This window comes from Balaenoptera borealis (assembly GCF_965194805.1).
Source record: "Balaenoptera borealis genome assembly, chromosome: 16".
NCBI lineage: Eukaryota > Metazoa > Chordata > Mammalia > Artiodactyla > Balaenopteridae > Balaenoptera > Balaenoptera borealis.
The window spans coordinates 64,247,952-64,271,767 of NC_138872.1; the positions used below are offsets into that span (position 1 = coordinate 64,247,952).

The 23,816-nt window shown below is 47.3% G+C and overlaps 1 protein-coding gene across 1 annotated transcript in view; it reads left to right on the top strand.

Moving 5' to 3' along the window:
• The window catches only part of XYLT1 (xylosyltransferase 1), a 301,880-nt gene that overhangs the window by 198,017 nt on the left and 80,047 nt on the right, over window positions 1-23,816 (top strand). The window contains exons 4-5 of the mRNA XM_082362428.1: window positions 20,217-20,389; window positions 21,364-21,566. Of these exons, the coding sequence (XP_082218554.1) occupies window positions 20,217-20,389; window positions 21,364-21,566 (376 nt within the window). The remainder of the gene's footprint in view (window positions 1-20,216; window positions 20,390-21,363; window positions 21,567-23,816) is intronic.

A 23,816-nucleotide genomic window follows, 5' to 3' on the forward strand; every position in this document is an offset into this window, starting at 1 on the left:
TTGTTTCTTGAAGTGAGTGTACAGCAGATATTAACACAACATTGTAAATCAACTATACTTCAATAAAAAAAATTAATCTAAAAAAATAAAATAGATAAACAAGAAGGACCTACTGAATAGCATAGGGAACTATACTCAATATTCTATAATAAGCTATATGGGAAAATACTCTGAAAAATATATATATATAAATATATATATGTATGTATGTGTGTGTATATAAATATATAGCAGAATCACTTTGCTATACACCTGAAACTAACACAACATTGTAAATCAACTATATGTCAATTGAAAAACATGAGAAAAATCAACAGGGACGTTGGCCAGAGTCCCCTCAATTCATCCAGACCACCTCCAGCCCAAGCTGCCACTGCTCCTCTCAAGCACATTGTACTGAGAACGCTTAGGGGCCCTGGCCCGGGTGACAGCTTGCTGAACTTTCAATTGTGCTTTTATATTTTTTATGACTGTCTTAACAAATTCTACCCACTGATGCATTATTTAACCAAATGTCATTTCTCTGCCTTTCTCATTTAAGCATCATCTGTTAGATTTACACATTGGTACCCCCATGAAATTAACATTACACATGTTTCCTTTTGGAGCCGACTGAATTTAATTTAATTTAAATTGTTGTCACTGTCAGTGGCCTTCCAAAGCTGCAGTAGTGTGGGTCTTGTCTCCTCAAAGGCTCATCTTAACCCCATCCTGTCTCAAAAGCTACAACTCTGCTTTCCCCTAGAGTTCTCTGGTCTAATGTCTAGTCCACATGTAAGATGAGCTTCATCTGCCACTTCGTTTATAGGGGTTCTTATTTATGAAAGGGTATTCTCAGAAGTCCCCTGGCTTAAATGAAGCTTCCAAGCCATGGTTGAGAAACCAGGGTCTCTTTGGTCTTCTAGGCTGATCAAGAAGTCTCAAACCAACATGTTAGGGGACTTGATTAATACAAACACCATGGCAAATGATGGTTATCCCACCATGAAACTCTAGTGGTGAAAGACAAGACATAGCATTTGTTCATTCCACATTTATTTAGAGGCTCGCTAGGAGAGAGACTGTGCCTGTCTGGTCCATGCCGGACCCCTCAGTGTGTCACCCAGTAGCAGGCATCTGATAATTATTTCTCAAATACGTGATATTCAGTCATATCTTGGAGACCTTGCTGGTTTGGTCCCAGACCACTGCAATAAAGCAAATATTGTAATAAAGCGAGTCACATGAATTTTTTGGTTTCCCAGGGCATGTAAAAGTTATGTTTACACTATACTGTAGCCCATTAAGTATGTAATAGCATTATGTCCAAAAACACAACGTACATGCCTTAACTAAGAAATATTTTATTGCTAAAAAATGCTAACCAGTCTCTTAGCCTTCCAATGAGCCGTAGCAGTAACATCAAAGATCACTGATCACAAATCACCATAACAAATATAACAATAATGGAAAAGTTTGGAATATTGCGAGAATTACCAAAATGTGATACAGAGACACGAAGTGAGCAAATGCTGTTGGGAAAATGGTGCCGATAGACTTGCTCAACACAGGGTTGCCACCAACCTTCCATTTGTAAAAAACACAGTATCCGCAAAGTGCAATAAAGCAAAGAGCAATGAAACGAGGTGTGCCTGTATCCATCCTGTTGTGCGCTGCCCCACCCCAGGGCATAGCACTCACAGGCATTTCTAATTATGTATCAAATGAATGGTGTCACATGCTCGGGAGACTTCTAAAAAAATTTTTACAGTGATCTTAAGCTGTACTTGTGCCGCAGATGTCAGCCAAAGATGACGTCTACTCACTCTCAGGAAAGATCGTGACGAAGGCACCCTAAATGCAGCAGGAGCGAACTGAAGTGAGCTGGGGGTGCACCCTTGGCCTGGACTTGGAGTTCGGTCGGGGGCGGGGTAATTGCATAATAACAATTTCCAAGTACTGGAGAGGCTGGTCCGCAGCAGAAGCTGCAGTGCTGTCTTTGAAGGCAGAATTAGGACCAATGGGTGAAACCTTCTGGCAGGCGTATTTTGGAAAACACCAACTCAGCACTGTCCACAAGCGTGGCTGGCTGCTGTATAAGGCACTGAGGTGCGCATCTTTGGAGGCATTCAAGAAAGAACTGACAGACCCTTCACTATGTTTTCACTATGCTTTTTGTCATTACACTAGAGAAATTTCAAAAACACAGGAAAGATAGCTGATTCACTTTGTTATACAGCAGAAACTAACACACCATTGTAAAGCAATTATACTCCAATAAAAATGTTAAAAATAAAAAAAAATAAAAAAATTTAAAAACACAGGAAAGGATTGTGAAAAACCAAACGGAGACCCCCACCCCTTTAAAAAATTCTGCAAAGTACCGTTTTTACCTCTTTGAGACCTTGACTCACAGCCTTTCTTTTGCCTGAAAAGACACCCTCTTTACCTGGCTCCCACCTCCTCATGTTTCAGATCTGGGCTTCACTGTTGCTTCTTCAGAAAAGTCTGAAGACCTGGTCTGCATTGATCCCCCCACCCCGTCTTCCTCCTCCTGGTACTCTGCACCTTTTCTTCATTGCATTAAACATCTTTTGTAAAATATGTTTGTCCTTCCCTTCACCCACCCCGCTATGGACTGTAAGCTCCTTGAAGACAAATTCAGTATCTGTTTCATTCTTCTGAACATCCCCAGCTCCTGGCGGGGACATTGCTCATGGTAGGTGCTCAGTGAATATTTGTGAAGGAAGGAAAGAAAGCACATCTGTGCTCACTGACATGGAGAAGATGTCAAGAGCATATTGTTGAAAAGAGAACGCATATGACAAAGCAGAATGTACATAAGGATATGTAATGTGTGTGCATAAAAATATTTGGAAAACGTTCACCAAAATGTTAACAATAGTGATATCTGGATGCTCTACTATTTGAGTTTTTTTCTTTTTTTTTCCTTTCTTCATATTGTTCTGTATGCTTAAATTTCCTATAGTAAGTATATATTATCTACATAGACAGAGACACCAAAGAAACCACCCAGAGCTGGCAAAGCTAGATGGGCTCCTTCTTGGTTTAATCCTGTAACTGCATCTCCCAAGTGCCGTGATCTCCAGTCTGGGCGTCTGTCCCCGTGCCCTAGTCTCACCAGTGCAGGGAAATGGACCTATCATGATCCCAAGTGCACCTGAGATGCTGTGTTACTCATTGCCATGAGCCCTCTTGCACGTGTATTTTGACATCTATTTCTTCCATCAATGGGAATGTATTCAGTGTGTCCCAGGTGCTTCTGGCATTGTCACTAGACATTGGGCTGGGCCCCGGGGAGGCAGAAGCAAAGAAAAATGTAATCCCTGCCCAGTAGGAACAAAACCTAATGTTGTTTTGGATTGACTGTGTCTGTCACTGCTGTTGAAATCAACTGGACAGCCTGTTAGCACTGGAGGTAGCCAAGAGGCTCCCACGGGTACTTATTTCTCAGAGGCAGGATGGCTGAGGTTTCTGCAATCAGCTCGCCTAGATTCAAAGCCGAGCTCCATTATTTCCTAGCTGTTTGGCCCTGGGCAGATCCCCTCTGTGGCTCAGTTTCCTCATCTGGAAAATGCGGATGACAGTGGCACTCATCTCCTAAGTTTGCTGCAAGGACTAAATGGCCGAGTGACCAGCACAGAGTAGACGCTGCACAAACGTGAGCCTAGGTCATTACTCCCGTCTGCGTTCCGTGATGTGACAGCATTAACATGACAAATGGGTAACAATTGGAGGAAACATCCCTGTTTAAATAGAAGGCACCTGCAGGACGTATTTATGGTGTAGGATCAGGAGGCAGTGTTAATGGCCCTTAATGTGATTACTATAAGGATTTTTATTAGGAAAATTCCAACCAATTTGGCATTAGTTAATGTACTGTTACTTTAGTGTGTTACTCTTCTAGTCCTTGGAGAGTTGGAGAAAATAAACCTGTTATTTTCTCAAACCCTTTCCTGAGAAGTAAATAAGTGTTGTTCCCTCCTCCAGTGGCTCCATTTGTAATAAAAATAGATGAGTCCCTGTGTTTTTCCAGGGCAGAATTTATGGAACCTTCGAGGACCTTCAGGAGAGGTGAAAGGAGGACAGAGATGAAAGTGTCAGGCGATGGGAAGGCTCTTAGGAGAACCTGTGAACAGCAGCTCAGACTCAGAAGGCAGGGAGGGAGCAGGTGATCTTGACACCTCAAGCTGCAGCCTGCGGGAGGGCCCAGGCTCCACTCTGCACCCTGAAGCCAGGCTTCTCACACCAGCCCACCTGTGGTCCCACCTGCAGTCCACTCCTCAGCCACCCTTAGCAAGTGATGGTTTGTCACTCTCTTCCACTGCAGCCCTTAAAATGGTGCCCAGGACCCTGCATGGGGCCCCTGCTGTCTTTGCATCCCCATCTCACCCTGTGCTCTGTCATGGCCTCTGTGCTCCAGCCACACTGACCCTCCTGCATGTCCCCTCATTTACCATGCTCTCTCTCACCCCAGGGCCTTTGCATATGCTGTTCCCTCTGCCTGGGGACACTCTCCGCTCCCCCCTTTTACCTAGTTAACTTCTTACTCAACCTGTAGATCTTACTCCAAGGAATGCATCCCTTGAGCTCCGACTAATATATTAGTCTGCTCAGGCTGTCATAACAAAATACCACATAACAACAGACACTTACTTATCACAGTTTTGGAGCCTGGAAGTCTGAGATCAGGGTGCCAGCTGGTTGGGTTCTGGTGAGAGCTCTCTTCCTGGCTGTCAGGCTGCCTTTTTCCTGTGCCCTCACGTGGCAGAGAGAGAGCGAGCAAGGTCTCTGATGTCTGTTCTTATAAGGGCACTCATCCCATCGGATCAGGGCTCTTCCCTTATGACCTCATCTAACCTTCATCACCTCCTAAAAGGCCCATCTCCAACACAATCACATGGGAGTTAGGCCTTCAACATAGGAATTTGGGTGAGTGACACAATTCCGTTCATAGCAAGTCGTATCTTTGAAAAAGGAACAGAACAGTTAGGAACAGAAACAGGGGTTTGATGACATTACATCACAGCTTCCTGGAAAGGGAAACTGGGTGAGTACAGTGGGAAGTGAGCTAGAAAGGGGAGAAGAGAAATAGAATGCAGTTCCTTGCATGTCGTTATGTAAAGTAATTGTAATGACAGCCACCATTTAATTTTCTTCATATCATGGAAATGATCTAGGAAATATTTATGTGTATGTGTTTATTGTCTGTCTTCCCTTTGGGAAGGTCTGCTCTTCAGAAGCCCAGGCTCTCGGTGGCATGTGCTTTGCTCTGTTACACCTAGAACACTGCCTGCCTGGCATGTCATAGGTGCCTGTTCCAGTTACTACTGCTGAGTAAAAAAAACACCCCAAACGTAGTGGCACAGAACACTTCATTTTTTATGCACATTGATTCTGTGGATTGGGAATTCAGAAAGAATACCTAGGAGATGGGTGGTGGCATGGACAAAATAGCCCAGGTTAAGAACCACCACTCCCTACTAGGCACTTTTCTGAGCACATGATTCCATGGGTCCCTCCCTATGAAATAAGAGTCAATATTTTACCCTTTTTGTACTGATGATGGACTAGAATCTTAGAGGTGATATAACTTGCCCAACCTCACAGAGTTAGGGAGTGAAGAGCTGTGGTTGGAAGCCCGACCTCTCTGATTGCAAAGCCAAACTTCTTTCCACTTGCCATGCTGCCTTTCCAGAGTGACTGCCCATGTTGCCAAAAGTGAAGTAGGCCATCTTGGCAGGGAACCTTCTGCCTCCCAGTAAGATGAGTGGTTCTCAAGCAACAACCATATTGATTCGCTATAGGGGACTCTGGGAAATATAAAGGGGAAGAGGCTGTTTGGGGGACAAGGGATATTAAATGTCCCATAAGGCATGAGACAGCCCAACCCAACAAAGAATTATTATCTCTCCCCAGATGCCGGTGGTCCCTGTTGAGAAACACTGCTTGAGAAGGGGGGGAAATGTGTGAAATATTAATCTGTACCAAAACCGTCTGAAAGGTTACTCGGATAACAATAGAAGCTGTTCTTCCCTTGCATGGTTTAGCTTAGGGCTTGCCTTAGTCCATTTGGGCTACTATAACAAAATACCACAGACTTGAGTGGCTTATAAACAACAGAAATTTATTTCTCATGGTTCTGGGGGCTAGAAAGTCCAGAAGCTCTGGTGTCTGGTGAGGACTTGCTTCTGGTTCATAAAGCACTGTCTTCTCCCTGTGTCCTCACTTGGCAGAAGGATAAGGGAGGTCTCTGGGGTCTCTATTATAAGGGCTCTAACCTCATTCATGCGGGCTGCACCCTCATGACTGAATCACCTCCCAAAGGCCCCACCTCCCACTATCATCACCTTGGGGATTAGGTTTTCAACATATGATTCTGGGGGGCACACGAACATTCACACCATAGCAGGGGTTAAAAGCCCTCATTTTAGTGGCTGACAAATGGAGATTTGAATCCCAATTCCACAGTGTATTAGCGGGCCCTAGGTCACGTAACCACTCTGAGTCTTGACTTCCTTATCTGTAAAATGGGTATAATTAGAATACCTCCCTCATAGGTCTGCTGTAAAAAGTAAATGAGATAATATCTGTTTAAAAACACTCTGCCCGGGCCTGGCACACAGTAGTAGCTGTTCGTCATAATAGCACTTTCATCCTTGTTGTGTGGGAAAAGTAACATCAGCAGGATGAACAAGAGCTTGCTGGCCTCAGCACAGTGCTTTTGCTGGGTAACCGGCAAAGTGACTGGGACCCAGTGAATTGCGGCGAAATGCACCATACGCCATCAATATTTATCCCACCGGTTTCCATTTATTGAGCAGTACATCATTAGAATATCCCAGGGCTCTTGACAATAAAATCAATAAGACGGTTCAGCCATGGGCTGTGGTTTAATAACTCCAGACTTGAATGAGGGGGGAAAAAAAAAAATCAGTGAGCAGGAAAATTTCCTGAGTGCTTGATCAGGAGTGGAGGGAGACATTTCTCAGAGCGGGAGAAAAATAACGAGTGAGACAGCCTTGGGTCTCCAGCGGAGCAGGAGGCTGTGAGCATGTGAGGTGGCACCCAGAGATGTATCTGGGTAAAACTGTTTGCACCTTGAGAGATGCAGGTTTTAAGAGGAGGTTGAAAGCAAAAGAAGGTACAAAATGTGGTCCTCAACCCTGACTGCATGTTGGATCACTTGGGGAGATTTAAAAACTTGCCAATACTGGCACCCACCAAAGTAATTAAATTATTATTTCTTGGGGTGGGACCAAGGCATGGGTTTTGCTTTTTGTTTTGTTCTTTTACGACGTTCAGGTCATTCTAATGGGCAGAGGTGAGCATCACGAGCCTGGGCCAGTGGTTTCAAGCGTCACCTGGCATGAGAATCACCTGGAGGGCTTGTTAAAACACAGACTGCTGGTCCCCACCCCAGAGTTTCTGATTCACAAGGAGTGGGGTAGGGCCTGAGATCCTGCCTTTCTAGCAAGATCCCAGATGACACTGATGCTGCGGACCAGAGACCACATATTGAAAACTTCTGTTCCAGAGCAGTGCTTTCCACCAAGAGGGATTTTGCCCCTCCTCCCAGGGGACATTTGTCAATGAATGGAGACATTTTTGCTTTTTCACAAGTGGGAGGATACTGCTGGTATCTAATGAGTAAAGGCCAGGGATGTGACTTAAACGTCTTACAATGCATAGGACGGCGCTCATCTCCCACAGCAAAGAATTATCTGGTACCAAATATCAATCATGCCCAGACTGCAAAACCCCATTCTAAAGTAGACAGTGGTTTAGAAGCCATTCAGGGAATATGATGCTTTGGGTCCAGATGAGCTTGGCAGTGGGAGCCTGAGTGGAGACAGAGATGCCCAGATTCTTGCTAGGAGCATGGTATCTAAAGTCAGGTCAGTTTGTTTCTGTTTCTTAATCTCTTCTCCACCTCCTGGCTCTGTGACCTTGGGTGAGTTCCTCACCCTCTCTGAGCCTGAGCCAATTATCCATAAATGGGGATAATTTCCATATGCAGCATTGCTATGAGAGGTAAGAAGTCTGTGCAAAAAACTTTATAAATATTAAATGCTCAACATATTGGAGTGCAAGTCAAAAGGACAGTGTTTCTCAGCAGACCCCTGTGTCTGTCTCTCTGTCTGTCTGTCTCTCTTTCTCTGTGGCAGGAAGGTGGTCTCCCAGTGGCTACTCTAGAAAAATCCCAACGAAACCCTCCTGGGCCCCTGAAGCCTGGAAAGCAAATGTTATCTGGACCTACAAGTCCTTCCATGTAATACGAGACTGCTTGGACATCAGTCTGTACCTGGCCTTCACCTGCCCTCATTTGTTTAGCAAACTCAGCACATCCTAGTTGGAAAGCAAGTTTGTGGAGTCTAATTAATATTCTCCAAGCTTCCTTCACGCTCTCTCACCTTCAAGATTTTGCCAGATCCCTATTTGCCATTATGCCCTATTATTTGCATAATGTTTTCATTGCAGTAGACTCACTTTCATCTTTACGTAAGTCAATTGTGTTTTGAAAGTCATTTTGAATCACTGCCAGAAGTGGAGATCTCTCTCTCCCTTGCCAGAGACAGCCACCATGCAAATGAATTGGTGAAATCACAACAGTGGTCTTCAGTGCCCGTAGTTACTTCTCTTTTCTGCCAGAGACACCAATACTGTGGGCAGATCTCCCCTTGCTGGGAGAGGAAGTTCAGTCCCCTTGCTGTTGAGGAAATGTTTGCATTGATCTGAGACTCCCTTGGTGGGCTGGCTAATCAGAAAGGCTGGATGAGAATTGAAAAGGGAATCACTTTCCCACCCCTCTGACTTAGTGCCATTTGATGTCCTGTGTGTGGGCCATGTAAATCTTCCCTTGGGAAGAACACCAGCTCTGAAGTCCTCATGGTCAGGTCCTGCCCCTCCCCCTCCCAGCTGTGTGAACAATTACAAGTTTCACTGCATTGGGCAAGGGTTCCAGAGTCACCCCACATGGGCTCAACAGCTGGCTTCTCCACTGTCGAGCTGCATGACCATATTTTGCCTGAGTTATAGCTTTTAGTCCTTACAGCATCCCTTGGAGGTGAGCACTCTTTGACAGATGAGGAAACAAAGGCACACAGCAGCCAAATGACCTGTGAGTAAGTGGTGGGTTCAGGATGCAGACCCAGGCTGAGCCCCTACATGGGATGGCTGAGTTCAGCAGTGCAGGATGGGTTCCTCAAAAAATAGCTTAATAAAAATAAAGTTACAATATGATCCAGCAATTCCACTTCTGGGTATGTACCCAAAAGAATTGAAAGCAGGGTCTCAAAGAGATATCTGAACACCTATGTTCATAGCAGCTTTATTCACAAGAGCCAAAAGTTGGAAGCAACCCGGCTGTCCACTGACAGATGAATGGATAAACAAAATGTGGTACATACACACAGTGGAATATCATTCAGCCTTAAAAAGAAAGGAAATTCTGCCACATGCTACAACATTGTGCTACATGAAAGAAGCCAGTTGCAAAAAAGAACAAATATTATATGATTCCACTTATATGAGCACCTAGAGGAGTCAAATTCATAGAGACAGGAGTAGAATACTGGGTGCCAGGGGCTGGGGGAGGGGAATGGGAGTTAGTGTTTAATGGGTATAGAGTTTCAGTTTTGCAAGACGAAAAGCTTGGTGGTGACGGTTGCACGGCAATGTGAAGGTACTTAACACTACTGAACTGTATGCTCAAAAATGATTAAAAAGGTAAACTTTATGTTATGTGTATTTTACCACAGTTTTTTTTAAAAAAGAAGAAATTCAGGATGCTTGGAGGGCCTGTGGGAGGGTGGTGCAAGGAAGGGATGGGGGAGGGGGTCAGGGATGGCTTGGCAGAGAAAGGGTCATTTCTCCTGAGCCCCGAAAGGTGTGGCCTGGCCAGCTTTATCCTTGGACTTGCTCCCTCAGTTCCCCTCTCCCGACTCCGCGATCCCTGCTTAGTATCTCCTCCCCTCACTTCCCATCAGGTCAGGTTGGAGGTAACATGACCACAGGAGTCAAAGCAGCAGCCCTGATGCTAGAGACATGACCAGGCACTTGCCCGGCTTCTCCCAGGGAGGTTTGGGGCTCCTGAACGAGGAAGAGCGGGGCCCAGCCCTCAGCCAGTTCACATGAGCGGAGACCATCCCATGCAACAGCTCGGGCCTGAGGCTTCCACTTCAGCCCCCTGGGCCCTGAACGTGGACGGAGCTGTCCGGCTTAATCCATCAGTCCGAATCATTCATTCTCTGAGGGCCTCCCCCCTGAGCCAGCAGGGGCGGGGGCGTAGGTGATGGGGATGGCATGCTAGGAGAGATGAAACCTTGGCCTTGGCTCATGAGGAACTGCCAGCTATCAAGAAAGCCCACCTGATGTGGTATATACAAGGGAGTATCACTCAGCCTCGAGAGAGAAGGAAACCCTGCCATTGCGACAACATGGATGGAACTTGAGGACATGATGCTAAGTGACATAAGCCAGAGAAAGACGAACACTGTGACATCACTTATATGTGGACGTCTAAAAAAAAAGTTAGACTTTTGGAAACAGAGAGAAGAGAAATGGTCACCAGGGGCTGGGGGGGTGGAGGAAAGAGGAGAGGTTGGCAAAGGATACAAACTCTCAGCAATAAGATGAATAAGGTCTGAGGATCTAATGTGACTGTATCATGGTGACCATAGCTGATAGCGCTGTGTTGTACAATTGAAGTTTGCTGAGAGAGCAGAACTTAAACGTTCTTACCCCCAAAGTACATAGTAAACAAACAAATAAGTAAAGTGGTAGATGTGCTAACTCACTAGATGGGGAGAATCATTTCACAGCGTGTAGTGTATCAGATCACCCCAACGCACAACTTGAATTATCTTACAACTTTACATGTCAATTATACCTCAATAATAATAAATTATACCTCAATAAACCTGAAAAGGGGAGGGAGGGAGGAAGAAACGAAGTGAATTACCAAAAACCAACCCTGTCTCAAGGGAGGACACTTTTCTATTCAGTGATGCTAGCTCCGTGATCGGGCCAGACTCCCAGCCTATGGGAATGTTATCTACTCACCTGCTAGAATAAAGCATGGGTTTGTCTCTGAGCTGACACTCTGCAGAGAGGGTAACTCATCAGTTCCTCAGGGCCTCTCAGCCTCAGAATCCTCCATGGTGAGATGGGGGCGATATTCATGGTGCCTGCCTCGTAGGCCTTGGGAAAATTAAGTAATGAAATCATGTGTGCATAGTGCTTAGGGCTCAATGTGCCTCTGACATCATTATTTTTCTAGAAGAGTCTTCAGGACCAAGGAAGGGAAATGACTCGCCTAGGGCCCCACGGCTGATTCACAGCAGAAGCAGGATTTGGACCCAGACTTGTGGCCCTTGGTGTGCTGCCCAGTGAAGCCTGTTCTAAACCCCTGAGAGCAGGGGCTTCTCGCAAGTTCTAATCACCAAAACTGCATTGAAATTTCCCAGTGAGAGAAAGGCCCCTCGGCCCAAGTCTGACAAAGAACCTAGAGCCTGTCAGGCTTTCTCCTCTGATGACATGAACCCCACTGCGTGTGGTGTGCCTGGTGGGCAAAGGTGCCCCATCCACAAGCACGAATCACCCCACTGCCAGCAGGGCCAGGGATGGATGGCTCATCCCTCCTTATTTTTTAAAAAATGTTACTGTATTTTAGAAGAACACTTAGCATGAGCTCTACCCTCTTAGCACGGTTTTTTTTTTTTTTTTGGTTTTTTTTTTTTAATTAATTAATTAATTTATTTTTGGCTGTGTTGGGTCTTCGTTTCTGTGTGAGGGCTTTCTCTAGTTGTGGCAAGTGGGGGCCACTCCTCATCGCGGTGCGCGGGCCTCTCACTATCGCGGCCTCTCTTGTTGCGGAGCGCAGGCTCAGTAGTTGTGGCTCACGGGCTTTGTTGCTCCGTGGCATGTGGGATCTTCCCGGACCAGGGCTCAAACCCGTGTCCCCTGCATTGGCGGGCAGACTCTCAACCACTGTGCCACCAGGGAAACCCCTTAGCACGGTTTTAAGTGCACAATACAGCGCTGTTGGCTACAGATGCAGTGCTGTACCCAGGTTCTCTAGAGCTCGTTCATCTGCCTTTCGCCTGAAACTTTTTGCCCGTTGATGATAACTTCTCATCTCCCCAACCCTTCAGCCCCTAGCCACCATCTTTCCGCTCTTCGAGTCTATGAATTAGACCATGTAAGATAGCTCATATGAGTGGGATCATGCAGGATTTGTCTTTCTGGGACTGGTTTATTCCGCTCAGCACATGTCCTCAACGTTCATCCTGGTGGGAACGCAAAACGGTGTAGCCTCAATGGAAAAACAGTATGGAGGCTCCTCGACAAATTAAAAATAGAACTACCTGTGACTAACCCAGTTTATAGAAGAAGAAGTGACAACCGGAGAGGTGTCTTTCCAGAGTCCCCGCGGTGAAGAGGCAGAGCTGGACCCAGTTCTGAGCCGCAGAGCCTGTGCCTCGCTGGCGGCAGGGAGCTGGGCCCACTCCTGACCCAAGCCCCGTTTGCACACAGCCTTGTCTCCACGGGTCTCCAAGACCCAGCCACCCCTCTTATTTGGAACCAAGTCAGAAAGCTCCCCTCGCAGTAGCCGGAAGAGGCCCTTTCAGAGTATAAGTAGAATCGAGGGCTTTGTTGGTGGAATAACTATTCCACTCAAGAGGCTCCTTCATTTTGCGTTTGTTATTTAGCCATTGTTTTCAGAGGCGGACGCTGCAGAGGGAGATTTGTTATTTAGTTTTGCGTTTGTTATTTAGTCATTGTTTTCAGAGGCAGACGCTGCAGAGGGAGATCCAGGGTGTGGATGTTTATTTGCAAGCAATGGGCTCTGGGGTGTACCCAGCCCTGGGGGACTGTGCCGCCTTGGGGTAGGACGCTAGAGCGGGGCCCGCTGGGTACACCTGACTTGATCCTGATCCTTGGGGAAGAACAGCCAAATAGAGTGATGACGGTAACACTGATGGTGATGATAGCTCTTCTAATGGACATGAGCATCCACGAGAGACAGGCTCTGATGATAACATACCCATTTTACAGATGAGAGAACCGAAACTTAGAAAGGTGGCTTCACTGGTCCAAGGTCATGCAGACCTGGCTGACCAGAGGCCACACTCCTAACCCCTGCAGCTTACTTTCTCCTCCCAGATCATATTCCTACAAGGTACCACAAGCATGATCATTGCTAACATCACGACATCTGCACAACCCATTGACCCTTGCCAGGTACCTTCATCTTCACCATCTCTTTAGAGCCCAAGGTGTACATCGTCCTGATTTGACCCATGATGATAAAGAGACACACAGAGCTTGGGTGGGTGACAAGCCTGAGGTGGCACAGCCCTCCTTGAGTCCCTGTCCTTGGCCCCCACACCTGCATCACAAAAATATACTTGATATGCTTCCCTACAACCCTGGCTTTTTAACATTTGTCTGAAGTCAGCTTTCCCCGCTGCCTCTAATCACTCTGATTCTTCCACCTATTTTCTGTTTTGTGCCACAGGAATCTGATTACATTGTTAAATTCATAGCTTTTTTTTAGGAGCCAGGCAGTGTTTGGGTTTCAGTCTGTAAAGACACACATAGCTCTGACCACACGTCATTGTTATGTGTCCTGCAGCTGGAAAAAAGTCAACTGACAGGCTTCTAGGAACAGATTTTTGTCTTTTGGAAATGGGGACAATTTGATCGAGCATAGTGGCAATGATAGGGCTCTGGCATCACAGACTAGCTCCATTCCCAGCTCAGCCAACTCCTAACTGGGACGTCTCTGAGCTCCAGCTTCCTCAGTTGTATAAGAGGAAGGTAATAACTCTTTTCTCATAGTGGTTTGGATAGAAGTAAAAAAGTCATGCACAGAAATTGTTTTACACATAGTAGGCACTCAGTAAACAGTTAGTATTAGAACTAGCAATAAGTATCACCTTTATTGTTAGGTTCTATTATAAAAGTAATCCATTTTACAAAATGCAGTTAACACAGCAAAGTGTAAAGAAGAAATGAAAACTGTCATGCCACCATCTGACCCTCTGTTAATATTTGGGTCCATGTCTTTTAGATTGTTATGGATTGCATTGTAGGACTTCTCTTTTGCTTAATATATTATAGACAATGTTCTGTATCAACAAGTATTACTAAGACCTTTGGGTCGACTCCTATTTTGGACCATTATACACACTATTGAGGTGGAGGCCCCAGGACCTTTGCACTTGCTATGCCAGCTGCCCAGAATCCTCCTCCATCCATGATAATTGCATGACTCACTCCCTCAGTTCACTTGTTCAAGCTTGTTCAAGTGTATCCACTTCACATCAGCCCACATTTGGCCACCATAGCCAAATACACTCCACCCTGAACATGCTTAAATTTTTTTCTTCATAACCTATGTCACTGTTTGCAGTCGTATTCTCTATTTGCTTACTTTTTTAGTGGCTTTCTATCCCACTAGCCTAAGCAGCATTCGGGAAAGGACTCTGTTGTGTCCACTGACAGGCCCGGAACTGTGCCTGGCACAGAGGAGATGCCGCATGACTAACTAAATGAACAAAGAACATCCTATACATAGAGATGGGCATGTTTGCCTTCTCCTTCCCCCAGGATAGATTTTTAGGCATGGAGTTACGGGGTCAAGGGGACTGCATATTTAACACTGTACACTGTTGCCACATCACAGCCAAGCTGTGCCAGCTCCCCCTCCCTCCAGCAGGGTGGGAGAGAGCCCATCCCCAGTTCCCACCCTTCTGGGAATCTCACCACAACCCACTGACGATCCCACTCCTGGTGTAGGAGGCCGGGTGCTTTTCAGGACGACAGTCCCAGAAAACGGTGGCCAGGGTGGAGGAGGCCCACCCCCAGGGGGGCCTCTCTGCCTGGGCTACGGGGTGGTTTCCTGTCCTCTCCAGCGACCCCGTGTCTGAGCAGCTTGCCAGAAAGGGCGAGGCAGGAGCCGGGGGTGTGGGGCATAGGAAGCTGGTTATTGGCAGCTGGCAAAGGGCACCATGAACCTCGGCCCCTTTGAACAGCACCCCACCCTGCTGCAACTCGGGGCAGAGAACTCGCACATTCGCTCTCCTGTTTGTTCGATAAAACCCATCAGGGTCCAACCATGTGCCAGAATGGGGAACATTGCCATTGTGGTCGTGGGGCCAGCCTGAGACTATCCCCCCAATTTGATGGGTCCTCGGCAAGGCGCTTCGCCCCTCTGAGCCTCACCTTCTTCCTCTGCCTCTGGGCTCGTGAGTGGACAGGGCTGGTCAGGGGACAGGCGAGGGGCAGGTGTGTAAAGGATGGAGGTAGACTGGGGGGGGCGGGCAGAGGGAGAGGAGCAGGCAGTGTCTCAGGCCTGGAGGCATTGTTTGATTCTGAGATTCTGGAACTTTCGTTGGCCTTTGCTTTTAAGGATGGCTGCAGTGCTCTGAGGTCGAGCGGATCCAGCTTTTACAGCGTGGCTCCCCTCCTTCCCTCTGCCTAAGCTGTCTCAGTGTGTGTGTCTGGTTATGTGTGTTTGTCTCCATTTATGTCTCTGTGTCTGTCTTTCCCTGCGTTTCTGTGTGGGTCTCTCTACATGAGTGGTCCCCCGTAGGTGTGGGAGGGGAAGGTCCTCCTGTCTGTTATCAGGTCTCTCTCTGCGTTTCTCTCGATGTGTGTGGCCTCTCTGTATCCCTCCCCCGATCCCCACCTCTCATCCCCATCTCCATCTCTCTGTCTCCTTTCTGTAGATATTTTGTCTTTCTCACCCACCCTTATCCCCAGAATAGCTGTGCTCCAGAGGAACTCTGGGTTTTTGTTCCCCCTTCTCTTTGCTGCTCCCTACACCGACTGTCTGACCCGAGGATGGCTTTGTACTATTTACGCCCGGGAGCCTCTGCGGCTGGTGTGGTAGTGTTTGATTCCCCAATGCTCCTTCCCCTTCTCCAGAAGAGAGGCATCCATGTCTGCGTCTGTCTGTCTGTGAAGCTGCTCTGCTTTCTAAAAACCCTAAAGAGAAGTTACAAAAAGCGTTTCTCATCATCAACACCCAAGTCCCTTTAGACACCAGCGGCCTTCACTCCCCGCCTCCTGCTCTCCGATGCAGCAGAGGGTGGGTGGCAGGAGCAGGGCTGGATTTGGGCCCCTACTCCCGCCTCTGTCCTCACTCGCTGTGTGACCCGGGGAAACGTGCTGACCTCTCTGAGTCTCCAGTATGACAAAGAATTCCTCCTGGAGCTAAGTAATGACCCACACAGAGCCCCCGGGACCGGCACTCCGATGACGTCAGCTCCTCTGGACCAGAGCAGCCGGTCTTCTCCGGAAGGCATTCGTTCATTCACTCGTTCAGCAACATGGCGAGAGACATCCAGGGCTGGAGAGCGTAGCTGTTCCCAAAGGCCTCAGAAACCTCACTTGCTGGGAACCCCAGATCATTGTTACCCAGAGACCTTGGGGCAGGGATGAGCAGTATTTTCCGAGTGCCACCGGGAACGCCTACAGAGTGGGTGGGCTTCCTATGAAGCATAGTGTCCACGTTTAAACCTTTGAAAAATCACCCAGTGAAATCCAGGTAGAAAAAAGTGACACAAGTAGCCATTGTTTTTAAGCATCCCTCCCTCTGTTTGATAAAGAGTCTCCAAGGGAGACGGAGAGAGAGGTTACAGCCAGCCCTGCGATAATTACGCTGCCTTTGGGCTGTGGTTGTGGGAAAGAGAATGTAAGCTTTTCTCATACGTCATTAGCTTTTTACTTTGGATTCTCACATTCCTTAACCCATTCATAATCCACTTGTGAAAACAGGCTCACATCCCATGTGCCTTTGTGCTCAAGACTTTGTCCAGGACTGGCAAGTGGGAGGGTTTAAGGATTCTGGGTGGTTGGTTGGATGGATGGATGGATGAATAGGTTGTTGTGTGAGTGTTTAAAGGGACATGATCCTTCCAGGCGCACCTCTCGTACGACCACCAGGAAAGCCCAGTGTATTTGCAAGTGGTTTGGAGAGAAGATTAGAGGATGGTTAGGATAACCCTCTGCTTGCTCCCCAGTTTGTCTTCAACCAGAGCCAAGATGGTAATTATCCCCAGGATCGCAGCTACTGATTGAACAGTCAAGGAGCCAAAGATGGTGGGATATCAGGAGAGCGTGGGGAAATGGGCTCAGGAGCTTTGGGCTAAACTCTCTGAGGTCTCCTCTGTCCCTGCAGGCAGATTGTTCACTCCTTCCCCACCCTCCAAGAGCACACTTCTATCATAAAACAGTTGAGCATTGTCTTCTGTTTTTCCCACTTGGCTGAGAGCTCCTCAAAGGCAAGGATTTTTTTCCCCCAATTTTATTTTTCTAGTACCTAGCACAGTATGTGGCATGTAGTATAGGCTAAGTTAATATTGCGTGGATCAGTGAGTTGATCGTTAGATGTTTGGAAGAGTGGGTGCATGGATGGTTTGCTTGGAGGATGATGGGTGAGTGGATGGATGGATGGTTGGGTTTTTGGGGGGAGGTGATAGGCCACTGAATGCTTTGCTAGGTGGGTAGTTAAATGGTTTGTTGGACGGGTGGTTGAATTTGGATGGATGGATGGATGGATGGATGGATGGATGGATGGAGGGTGGATGGATGGATGAAAAGATGTAACCTTATTGGCCACCTAGAGTCAGCCTCCCACATGATACAGGAATCCACCTTGCAATGCCTCTGACTTCCTCAAGTACATGCCAATCTACCTGCAATAACTAATTTACAAGATATTTCATTAACTAAGCAGAATTGTTATAAACATTTCCAAATTCTGGGTATGGTAATGTAGTGTATATTAGTGGTTAGTGTATATTATTAGGTTAAGCACATAGGCTTTGGAAACAGACCTGGGTTTGAATCTCAGCTTAACTTAATTAAAGCAGTGTGACCTTGAACAAATAAGTCCCTTGGCCTCTCTAAGCTGTGGTTTCCTCATTTGCAAAACGGAGATAATGGCCCTACCTTTCAGGCTTGCGATAAGGATTAAATGAAATAATTAATGGTAAGGACTGCTGAATGCTCAAGAAGAGGTACTGTAATTGTTATGTTACCAAAATGTACCCGCCTGTAACTTTTATTTTCACCAAAAACCAGATGTGTGCCAGATATTGTTATAGTGTTATGTATCCAATGACAAACATTCTGATATAGTCCCTCATCTTTTGGCGTTTATGTTCTAGTAGGGGGTTCAGACAATAAACAAGGAAACAATTTCAGATGGTGTTAAATGCTATGCAGAAAATCGAAATAGGTCAAGGTGAAAGAGAGTGATGTGGTTGGTGGGGGCCGGGTGGCCTTATTGTGACCTGTGAACTAGTGACAAGAAGATGTAGCCATACAAAGATCTAGGGAGAGTGTGTCCCAGGTGTCAGGAATGGCCAGTGGAAAGGTCCCCAGGCAGAGACGAGCTTGCTCAAGGAAAAGATAAAAGGCCAGGGGGCGAGGTAGATGGTAGGGGCAATCAAGGCATAGGGGTGTGCAGTCATATCTGCAGGAAGCAGGTCCCACAGGCCATGGACACAATACGCGCTAATCTCATTCCGTCCTCTGGGACAACATAGAAGGAGCCTCGCTCATTTGGTGGCCATTCAGCTTCCCAGTGGCAGCTGCCAGGCTCCCAATCTCCTGACCTCCAGGCTAAACAGTCCTAGTTCTCAGCTTTCCCAGATGACATTCAGAGACACCTGCAGCTGCTCCCCTGACAAGGTTCTGAGTCCCACTAACCTAGAACCCACAAGAAATCAAGTTCGACCCAAAGGGAATTCGGCTCAGGAAAACCAGGATATTTCTAGTTGGGGCTGTAATGAACTGAACCAGTAAGCTGTGTTCCTCCCTGAAACCTTGCCCCTGGAGCATTTGCAAGGGAAGAAAAGGAGAAAAGGTGTCTTTGAGGCTGCTTCCAGGATAAAAGATGTCTGGAATCATTTATTCAGGACCATCTGGTATAGGTTCTGGGCTTTCAAAGAAAAATAAGCTCTGACCGTGGCTGATCTCCACCCGGGCTGATCCAGGAGCTCAAGTGGGTTCATGAGGACCTAGACCCCCTCCATCACTCAGCAGTGCTTCCCTCTGTGTTGGCTTTCCTCTCCATGTGGGGACAAAAGGGCTCTTAGCATCTGCCAGTTTCATGGATTCCAAACCTCTCTCATCTAGTAGTTCCAACAAAAGTCCACAATTCTGTCTTCTTGGCTAAACAGCTTGGTTAGGGCTGAACCATACCTACTGTGGCCAGAGAGAGGCAGTGTTCTGATTAACCAAGCCTCATCCCTGTGACCGCCCCTGAAATTGACAATGGAGAGAGACCCTCTCCTTCCACACAGACTGAGAATTGAGGAGGGGGATGATGCCCCCCAAAATATCAGATGATAAATTTCCCATCATGAAAGGTGGATAACTTCTAGGGGTCTGCTGTACAGCATTGTGCTTATAAGACACAGTACTATCCTGTCCACTTAAAAATGTCTTAAGAGGGTAGATCTCATGTTATCTGTTCTTACTACAATTTTTTTTAAAACGGATGCTGTGGACATATATACACTACCAAACGTAAAACAGATAGCTAGTGGGAAGCAGCCGCATAGCACAGGGAGATCAGCTCTGTGCTTTGTGACCACCTAGAGGGGTGGGATAGGGAGGGTGGGAGGGAGGGAGATGCAAGAGGGAAGAGATATGGGAACATATATGTATATGTATAACTGATTCACTTTGTTATAAAGCAGAAACTAACACACCATTGTAAAGCAATTATACTCCAATAAAGATGTTAAAAAAAAAAACAAAAAAAATAACAAAAAACGGATGCTGTTATGAGGAGAAGGGAGAGTGGATTCTGGACAGGCAAAAACAGCACGTGTATCTTGCGTTTCCCAACTTGAAATTAACTGCTCCTTCCTCTGTGATTCAGAAATACACCTCTTACATCTCTCATCTCCTCCTGCCTTGTTCAGTAGTTTAATATGTGTACACATGTCTCCGTCCGTTCTTTTCAGCTTCCTGGGGATGGAAACCATGTCTTCAGCTCCTCAGTATTCCTACTCCTGTTGTACCAGGACAGCGTAAGGGTCCAGGACTTGCTTGGTTAAGTTGAATCAGGTTTCAGGGCCCAATATGACTACTGTGCCCCTCAAATAGTTTCCGGGAAGAAGCATCAGAGAGACTCCCCCCGAGGACGACCGAGCTCACCCCACCTCTGTGGTTTCTTGGGTTTTCCCCAGGCAAAGCCAACAAGAACGTTCAGTGGGATGAAGATTCGGTGGAGTATATGCTGGCCAACCGGGTCAGAATCGCCTTTGTCCTGGTGGTGCACGGCCGCGCCTCTCGGCAGCTGCAGCGCATGTTCAAGGCCATCTACCACAAAGACCACTTCTACTACATCCACGTGGACAAGGTGAGGACCGCCCTTTCTCTGCAGGTCTGTCTGCCTCTCTCCAAGCTGACCTCCCTTTCAGGGAAGGCTTGCAGGCTGAACAGCTGCTTCCCCCAGAGCATTTGGTCTTGAAGTGCCGTGTGTGTGTGTGTGTGTGTGTGTGTGTGTGTGTGTGTGTGTGTGTGTGTTGGTTTCAAAGTTCCCAGCTGTGACTTTAGACTTTCTCCATAAACATTGTCATTCGTACCTCTTTTCCTCACTGTCCCACTGCCCGATGCAGTGCCTGTCGCTCTGTGAAGATAACTAACCCAGGGGTGGGCACACTGTTTCTGTAAATGGCCAGAGAGCAAGTATTTCAGGCTTTGTGGGCCATACGCCCTGTCGCAGCTACTCAGCTCTGGCATTGTAGCATGAAAGCAGCCATAAAAAACATACATAAATGAATGTGTGTGACTGTGTTTCAATAAAACTTTACAAAAAACCTGCAGCCAGCTTCCTGACCCCTGAGCATCTTGTTCCAGAGGTTTCTGTTGGTCTGCTGACGTGACTTGATTATGTCTTTGGTCAAGAAGTCAAAGGGGATGCCTATCCAAAAAGTTTGCTTCCAGCAGGCCTGCGAGAGGGTAATGGAGAAATTCCACCTCTCGAAATACTCATCAGGTCTAGAGGCAGCTATATTTCTTAGCTTGTTAATAACCTCAGACCATATGTATCCATCTTGTAGAAAAATGCAGACTCCCAGGCACCAGCCTACACCTAGTGAACCAGTGGCTCAGAGGCGGGGCCAGGGAATCTGCATTTCAGATAGCTAAAGTAATATTTTAAAAATAATGACGTTCGAATAGCAATGCAGAAAGACACCCCAGGCCTGAATCAGTTACTTGGCAAAGTTCAGAAGCCCTGTCAACTAGAAGGGAAGGGACAGAGAGGGGGCAAGGGACAGGTCTTGGTGTTTTCTGCGCTGCTGAATGTCACCCTTTCTCTCCTGGGAAAAGCGCTCTAATTACCTGCATCGCCAAGTGCTCCAGTTCGCCAGGCAGTACAGCAACGTCCGCGTCACCCCCTGGAGGATGGCCACCATCTGGGGGGGAGCCAGCCTGCTGTCCACGTACCTGCAGAGCATGCGGGACCTCCTGGAGATGACCGACTGGCCCTGGGACTTCTTCATCAACCTCAGCGCGGCTGACTACCCCATCAGGTAAGGCGGCCCCGGCCCCAGGCCAGCCTGCTCTGAAGTCCTGCTTCCCCTGTCACAGCTGGGAGGCCAGAGGCAGAAGCAGCCTGCTGCCTGTCTGGAGAAGCCTTTCTGCCTCTGTGAGATGCTTATGCACTGTCTCCATAAGATCTCTCTGCACAGGGTCCACCCTGAGCCTGAGAATCATGTGAGCATTCACTCATTCATTCACTCGCTCAACAGAGATTTCTTGGGTACACGGTTTTTCCAGCTCTGTTTGAGAACACACTGCAAAGGCCAAAACCTTTGCAGTGGGGGAGACAGACAACACACAAAAGAAGTAAAATGGTACATCAGAAAAATAAGGCAGAGCGCAGCAGGAGCAGGGGAGGGTTGGAAATGTAATGAGAGTGGCCAGGAACGTCCTTCCCGAGAAGAATGCAGGACGCTGATGGAGTGAGCCACCCAGACAGGGCAGGTGGTCCAGGAGGAGGGCGGAGCAGGTGCTGAGCCCTGTGGATGCCTGGTGTGTTTCAGGAACAACGGGCTCAGGGTGGCTGGAACAGAGTAAGTGAGGGGAAAGTGGTAGGAGAACAACCGGGCTCAGGGTGGCTGGAACAGAGTAAGTGAGAGGAAAGTGGTAAGAGACAGAAGCCAGAGAGAAGATTGAGGTGAGATCACAGAGGTCCTAGAATTTGGCCAGTACTCAAAGAAAGATGGGAATCACTGGCGTGTTTGGGGCAGAAGAGGGTCAAGGTCTGACTTACGTGTTAATCTGAAAGGGACAAAATGGAAGAAGGAGGAGTGCTGTGACAGCCTGGGCAGAATCACAGACAGGCGTCTCTGGGCTGTTGGAGGCCCATGGTGCGTTTGCTTGGCTCCTCTCAAATTTTAACACATGAGTTGATTGCCCACATTTTACAACTGGGAGATTGCAACTGAAACTACAGATCTCTGGCTTCAAGAAAAGTCCTCCCACTGAACCTGCAGGCTGCTTGGCCACAATTGTGTGCAGCTGGTGGAACAGCCAGCAGCCCCGAGGCAGAGAGAAACTCAGAGGCCACCAGGAAGGCCTGTCCCTTTTTTTTTTTTTTTTTTTTTTTTTATTTTTGGCTGTGTTGGGTCTTCGTTTCTGTGCGAGAGCTTTCTCTAGTTGTGGCAAGCTGGGGCGACTCTTTAAATTTTATTTATTTATTTATTTATTTATTTATTTATGGCTGTGTTGGGTCTTTGTTTCTGTGTGAGGGCTTTCTCCAGTTGTGGCAAGTGGGGGCCACTCTTCATCGCAGTGCGCGGGCCTCTCACTATCTTGGCCTCTCTTGTTGCGGAGCACAGGCTCCAGACGCGCAGGCTCAGTAATTGTGGCTCACGGGCCCAGCTGCTCCACGGCATGTGGGATCTTCCGGGACCAGGGCTCGAACCCGTGTCCCCTGCATTGGCAGGCGGACTCTCAACCACTGCGCCACCAGGGAAGCCCGCTGGGGCCACTCTTCATCACGGTGCACGGGCCTCTCACTATCGCGGCCTCTCTTGTTGCAGAGCACAGGCTCCAGACGCGCAGACTCAGTAGTTGTGGCTCACGGGCCTAGTTGCTGCGTGGCATGTGGGATCCTCCCAGACCAGGGCTCGAACCCGTGTCCCCTGCATTAGCAGGCAGATTCTTAACCACTGCGCCACCAGGGAAGCCCTGATCTACCCTTTAAAAGAGACGTAAGCAAAGAAAACCCCTGGAGATCTGTAGAGGGGAAAAAAGGCAAGAAAATGAACTTTATTTCCTATCAAGAAGGCAGCTCTTTGCTTGACTGTGTCTTCCATCTTGATTTTTGACAAGGCCGAAAAGGAGAAGTGAACGGGGTGAAGGAGAGGACCTTCCTTCCTCTCCTGGCACTGGGTATAGCATTCCCAGAAGAGCTAGATAAAATTTTTGTTGTTGTTGTTTAATATTCCTTTATCAGGGCAATTTTCAAACATGCCTAAGAATATGAGACTAGTATAATGACCCCCATGTCACCCAGTTACAACTATAATCAATTCACTTTGTATCTATACAAGTATAGACTTTCACCCTCTTCCACCAACCCTTGGTGAAGCATTTCCAAGACGTCATATAATTGTATCTGTAAATATTTCAGTAAACATATCTAAAAGGTAAAGCCTCTCTTGGAATTTAACATCAATATGATTATCACACCCAAAATGTTAACAGTCATTCTTAATGCCATCAAATATGGAGATCACATATTCCCAGGAGTTTGGGTTTTGAATCAAGATCCA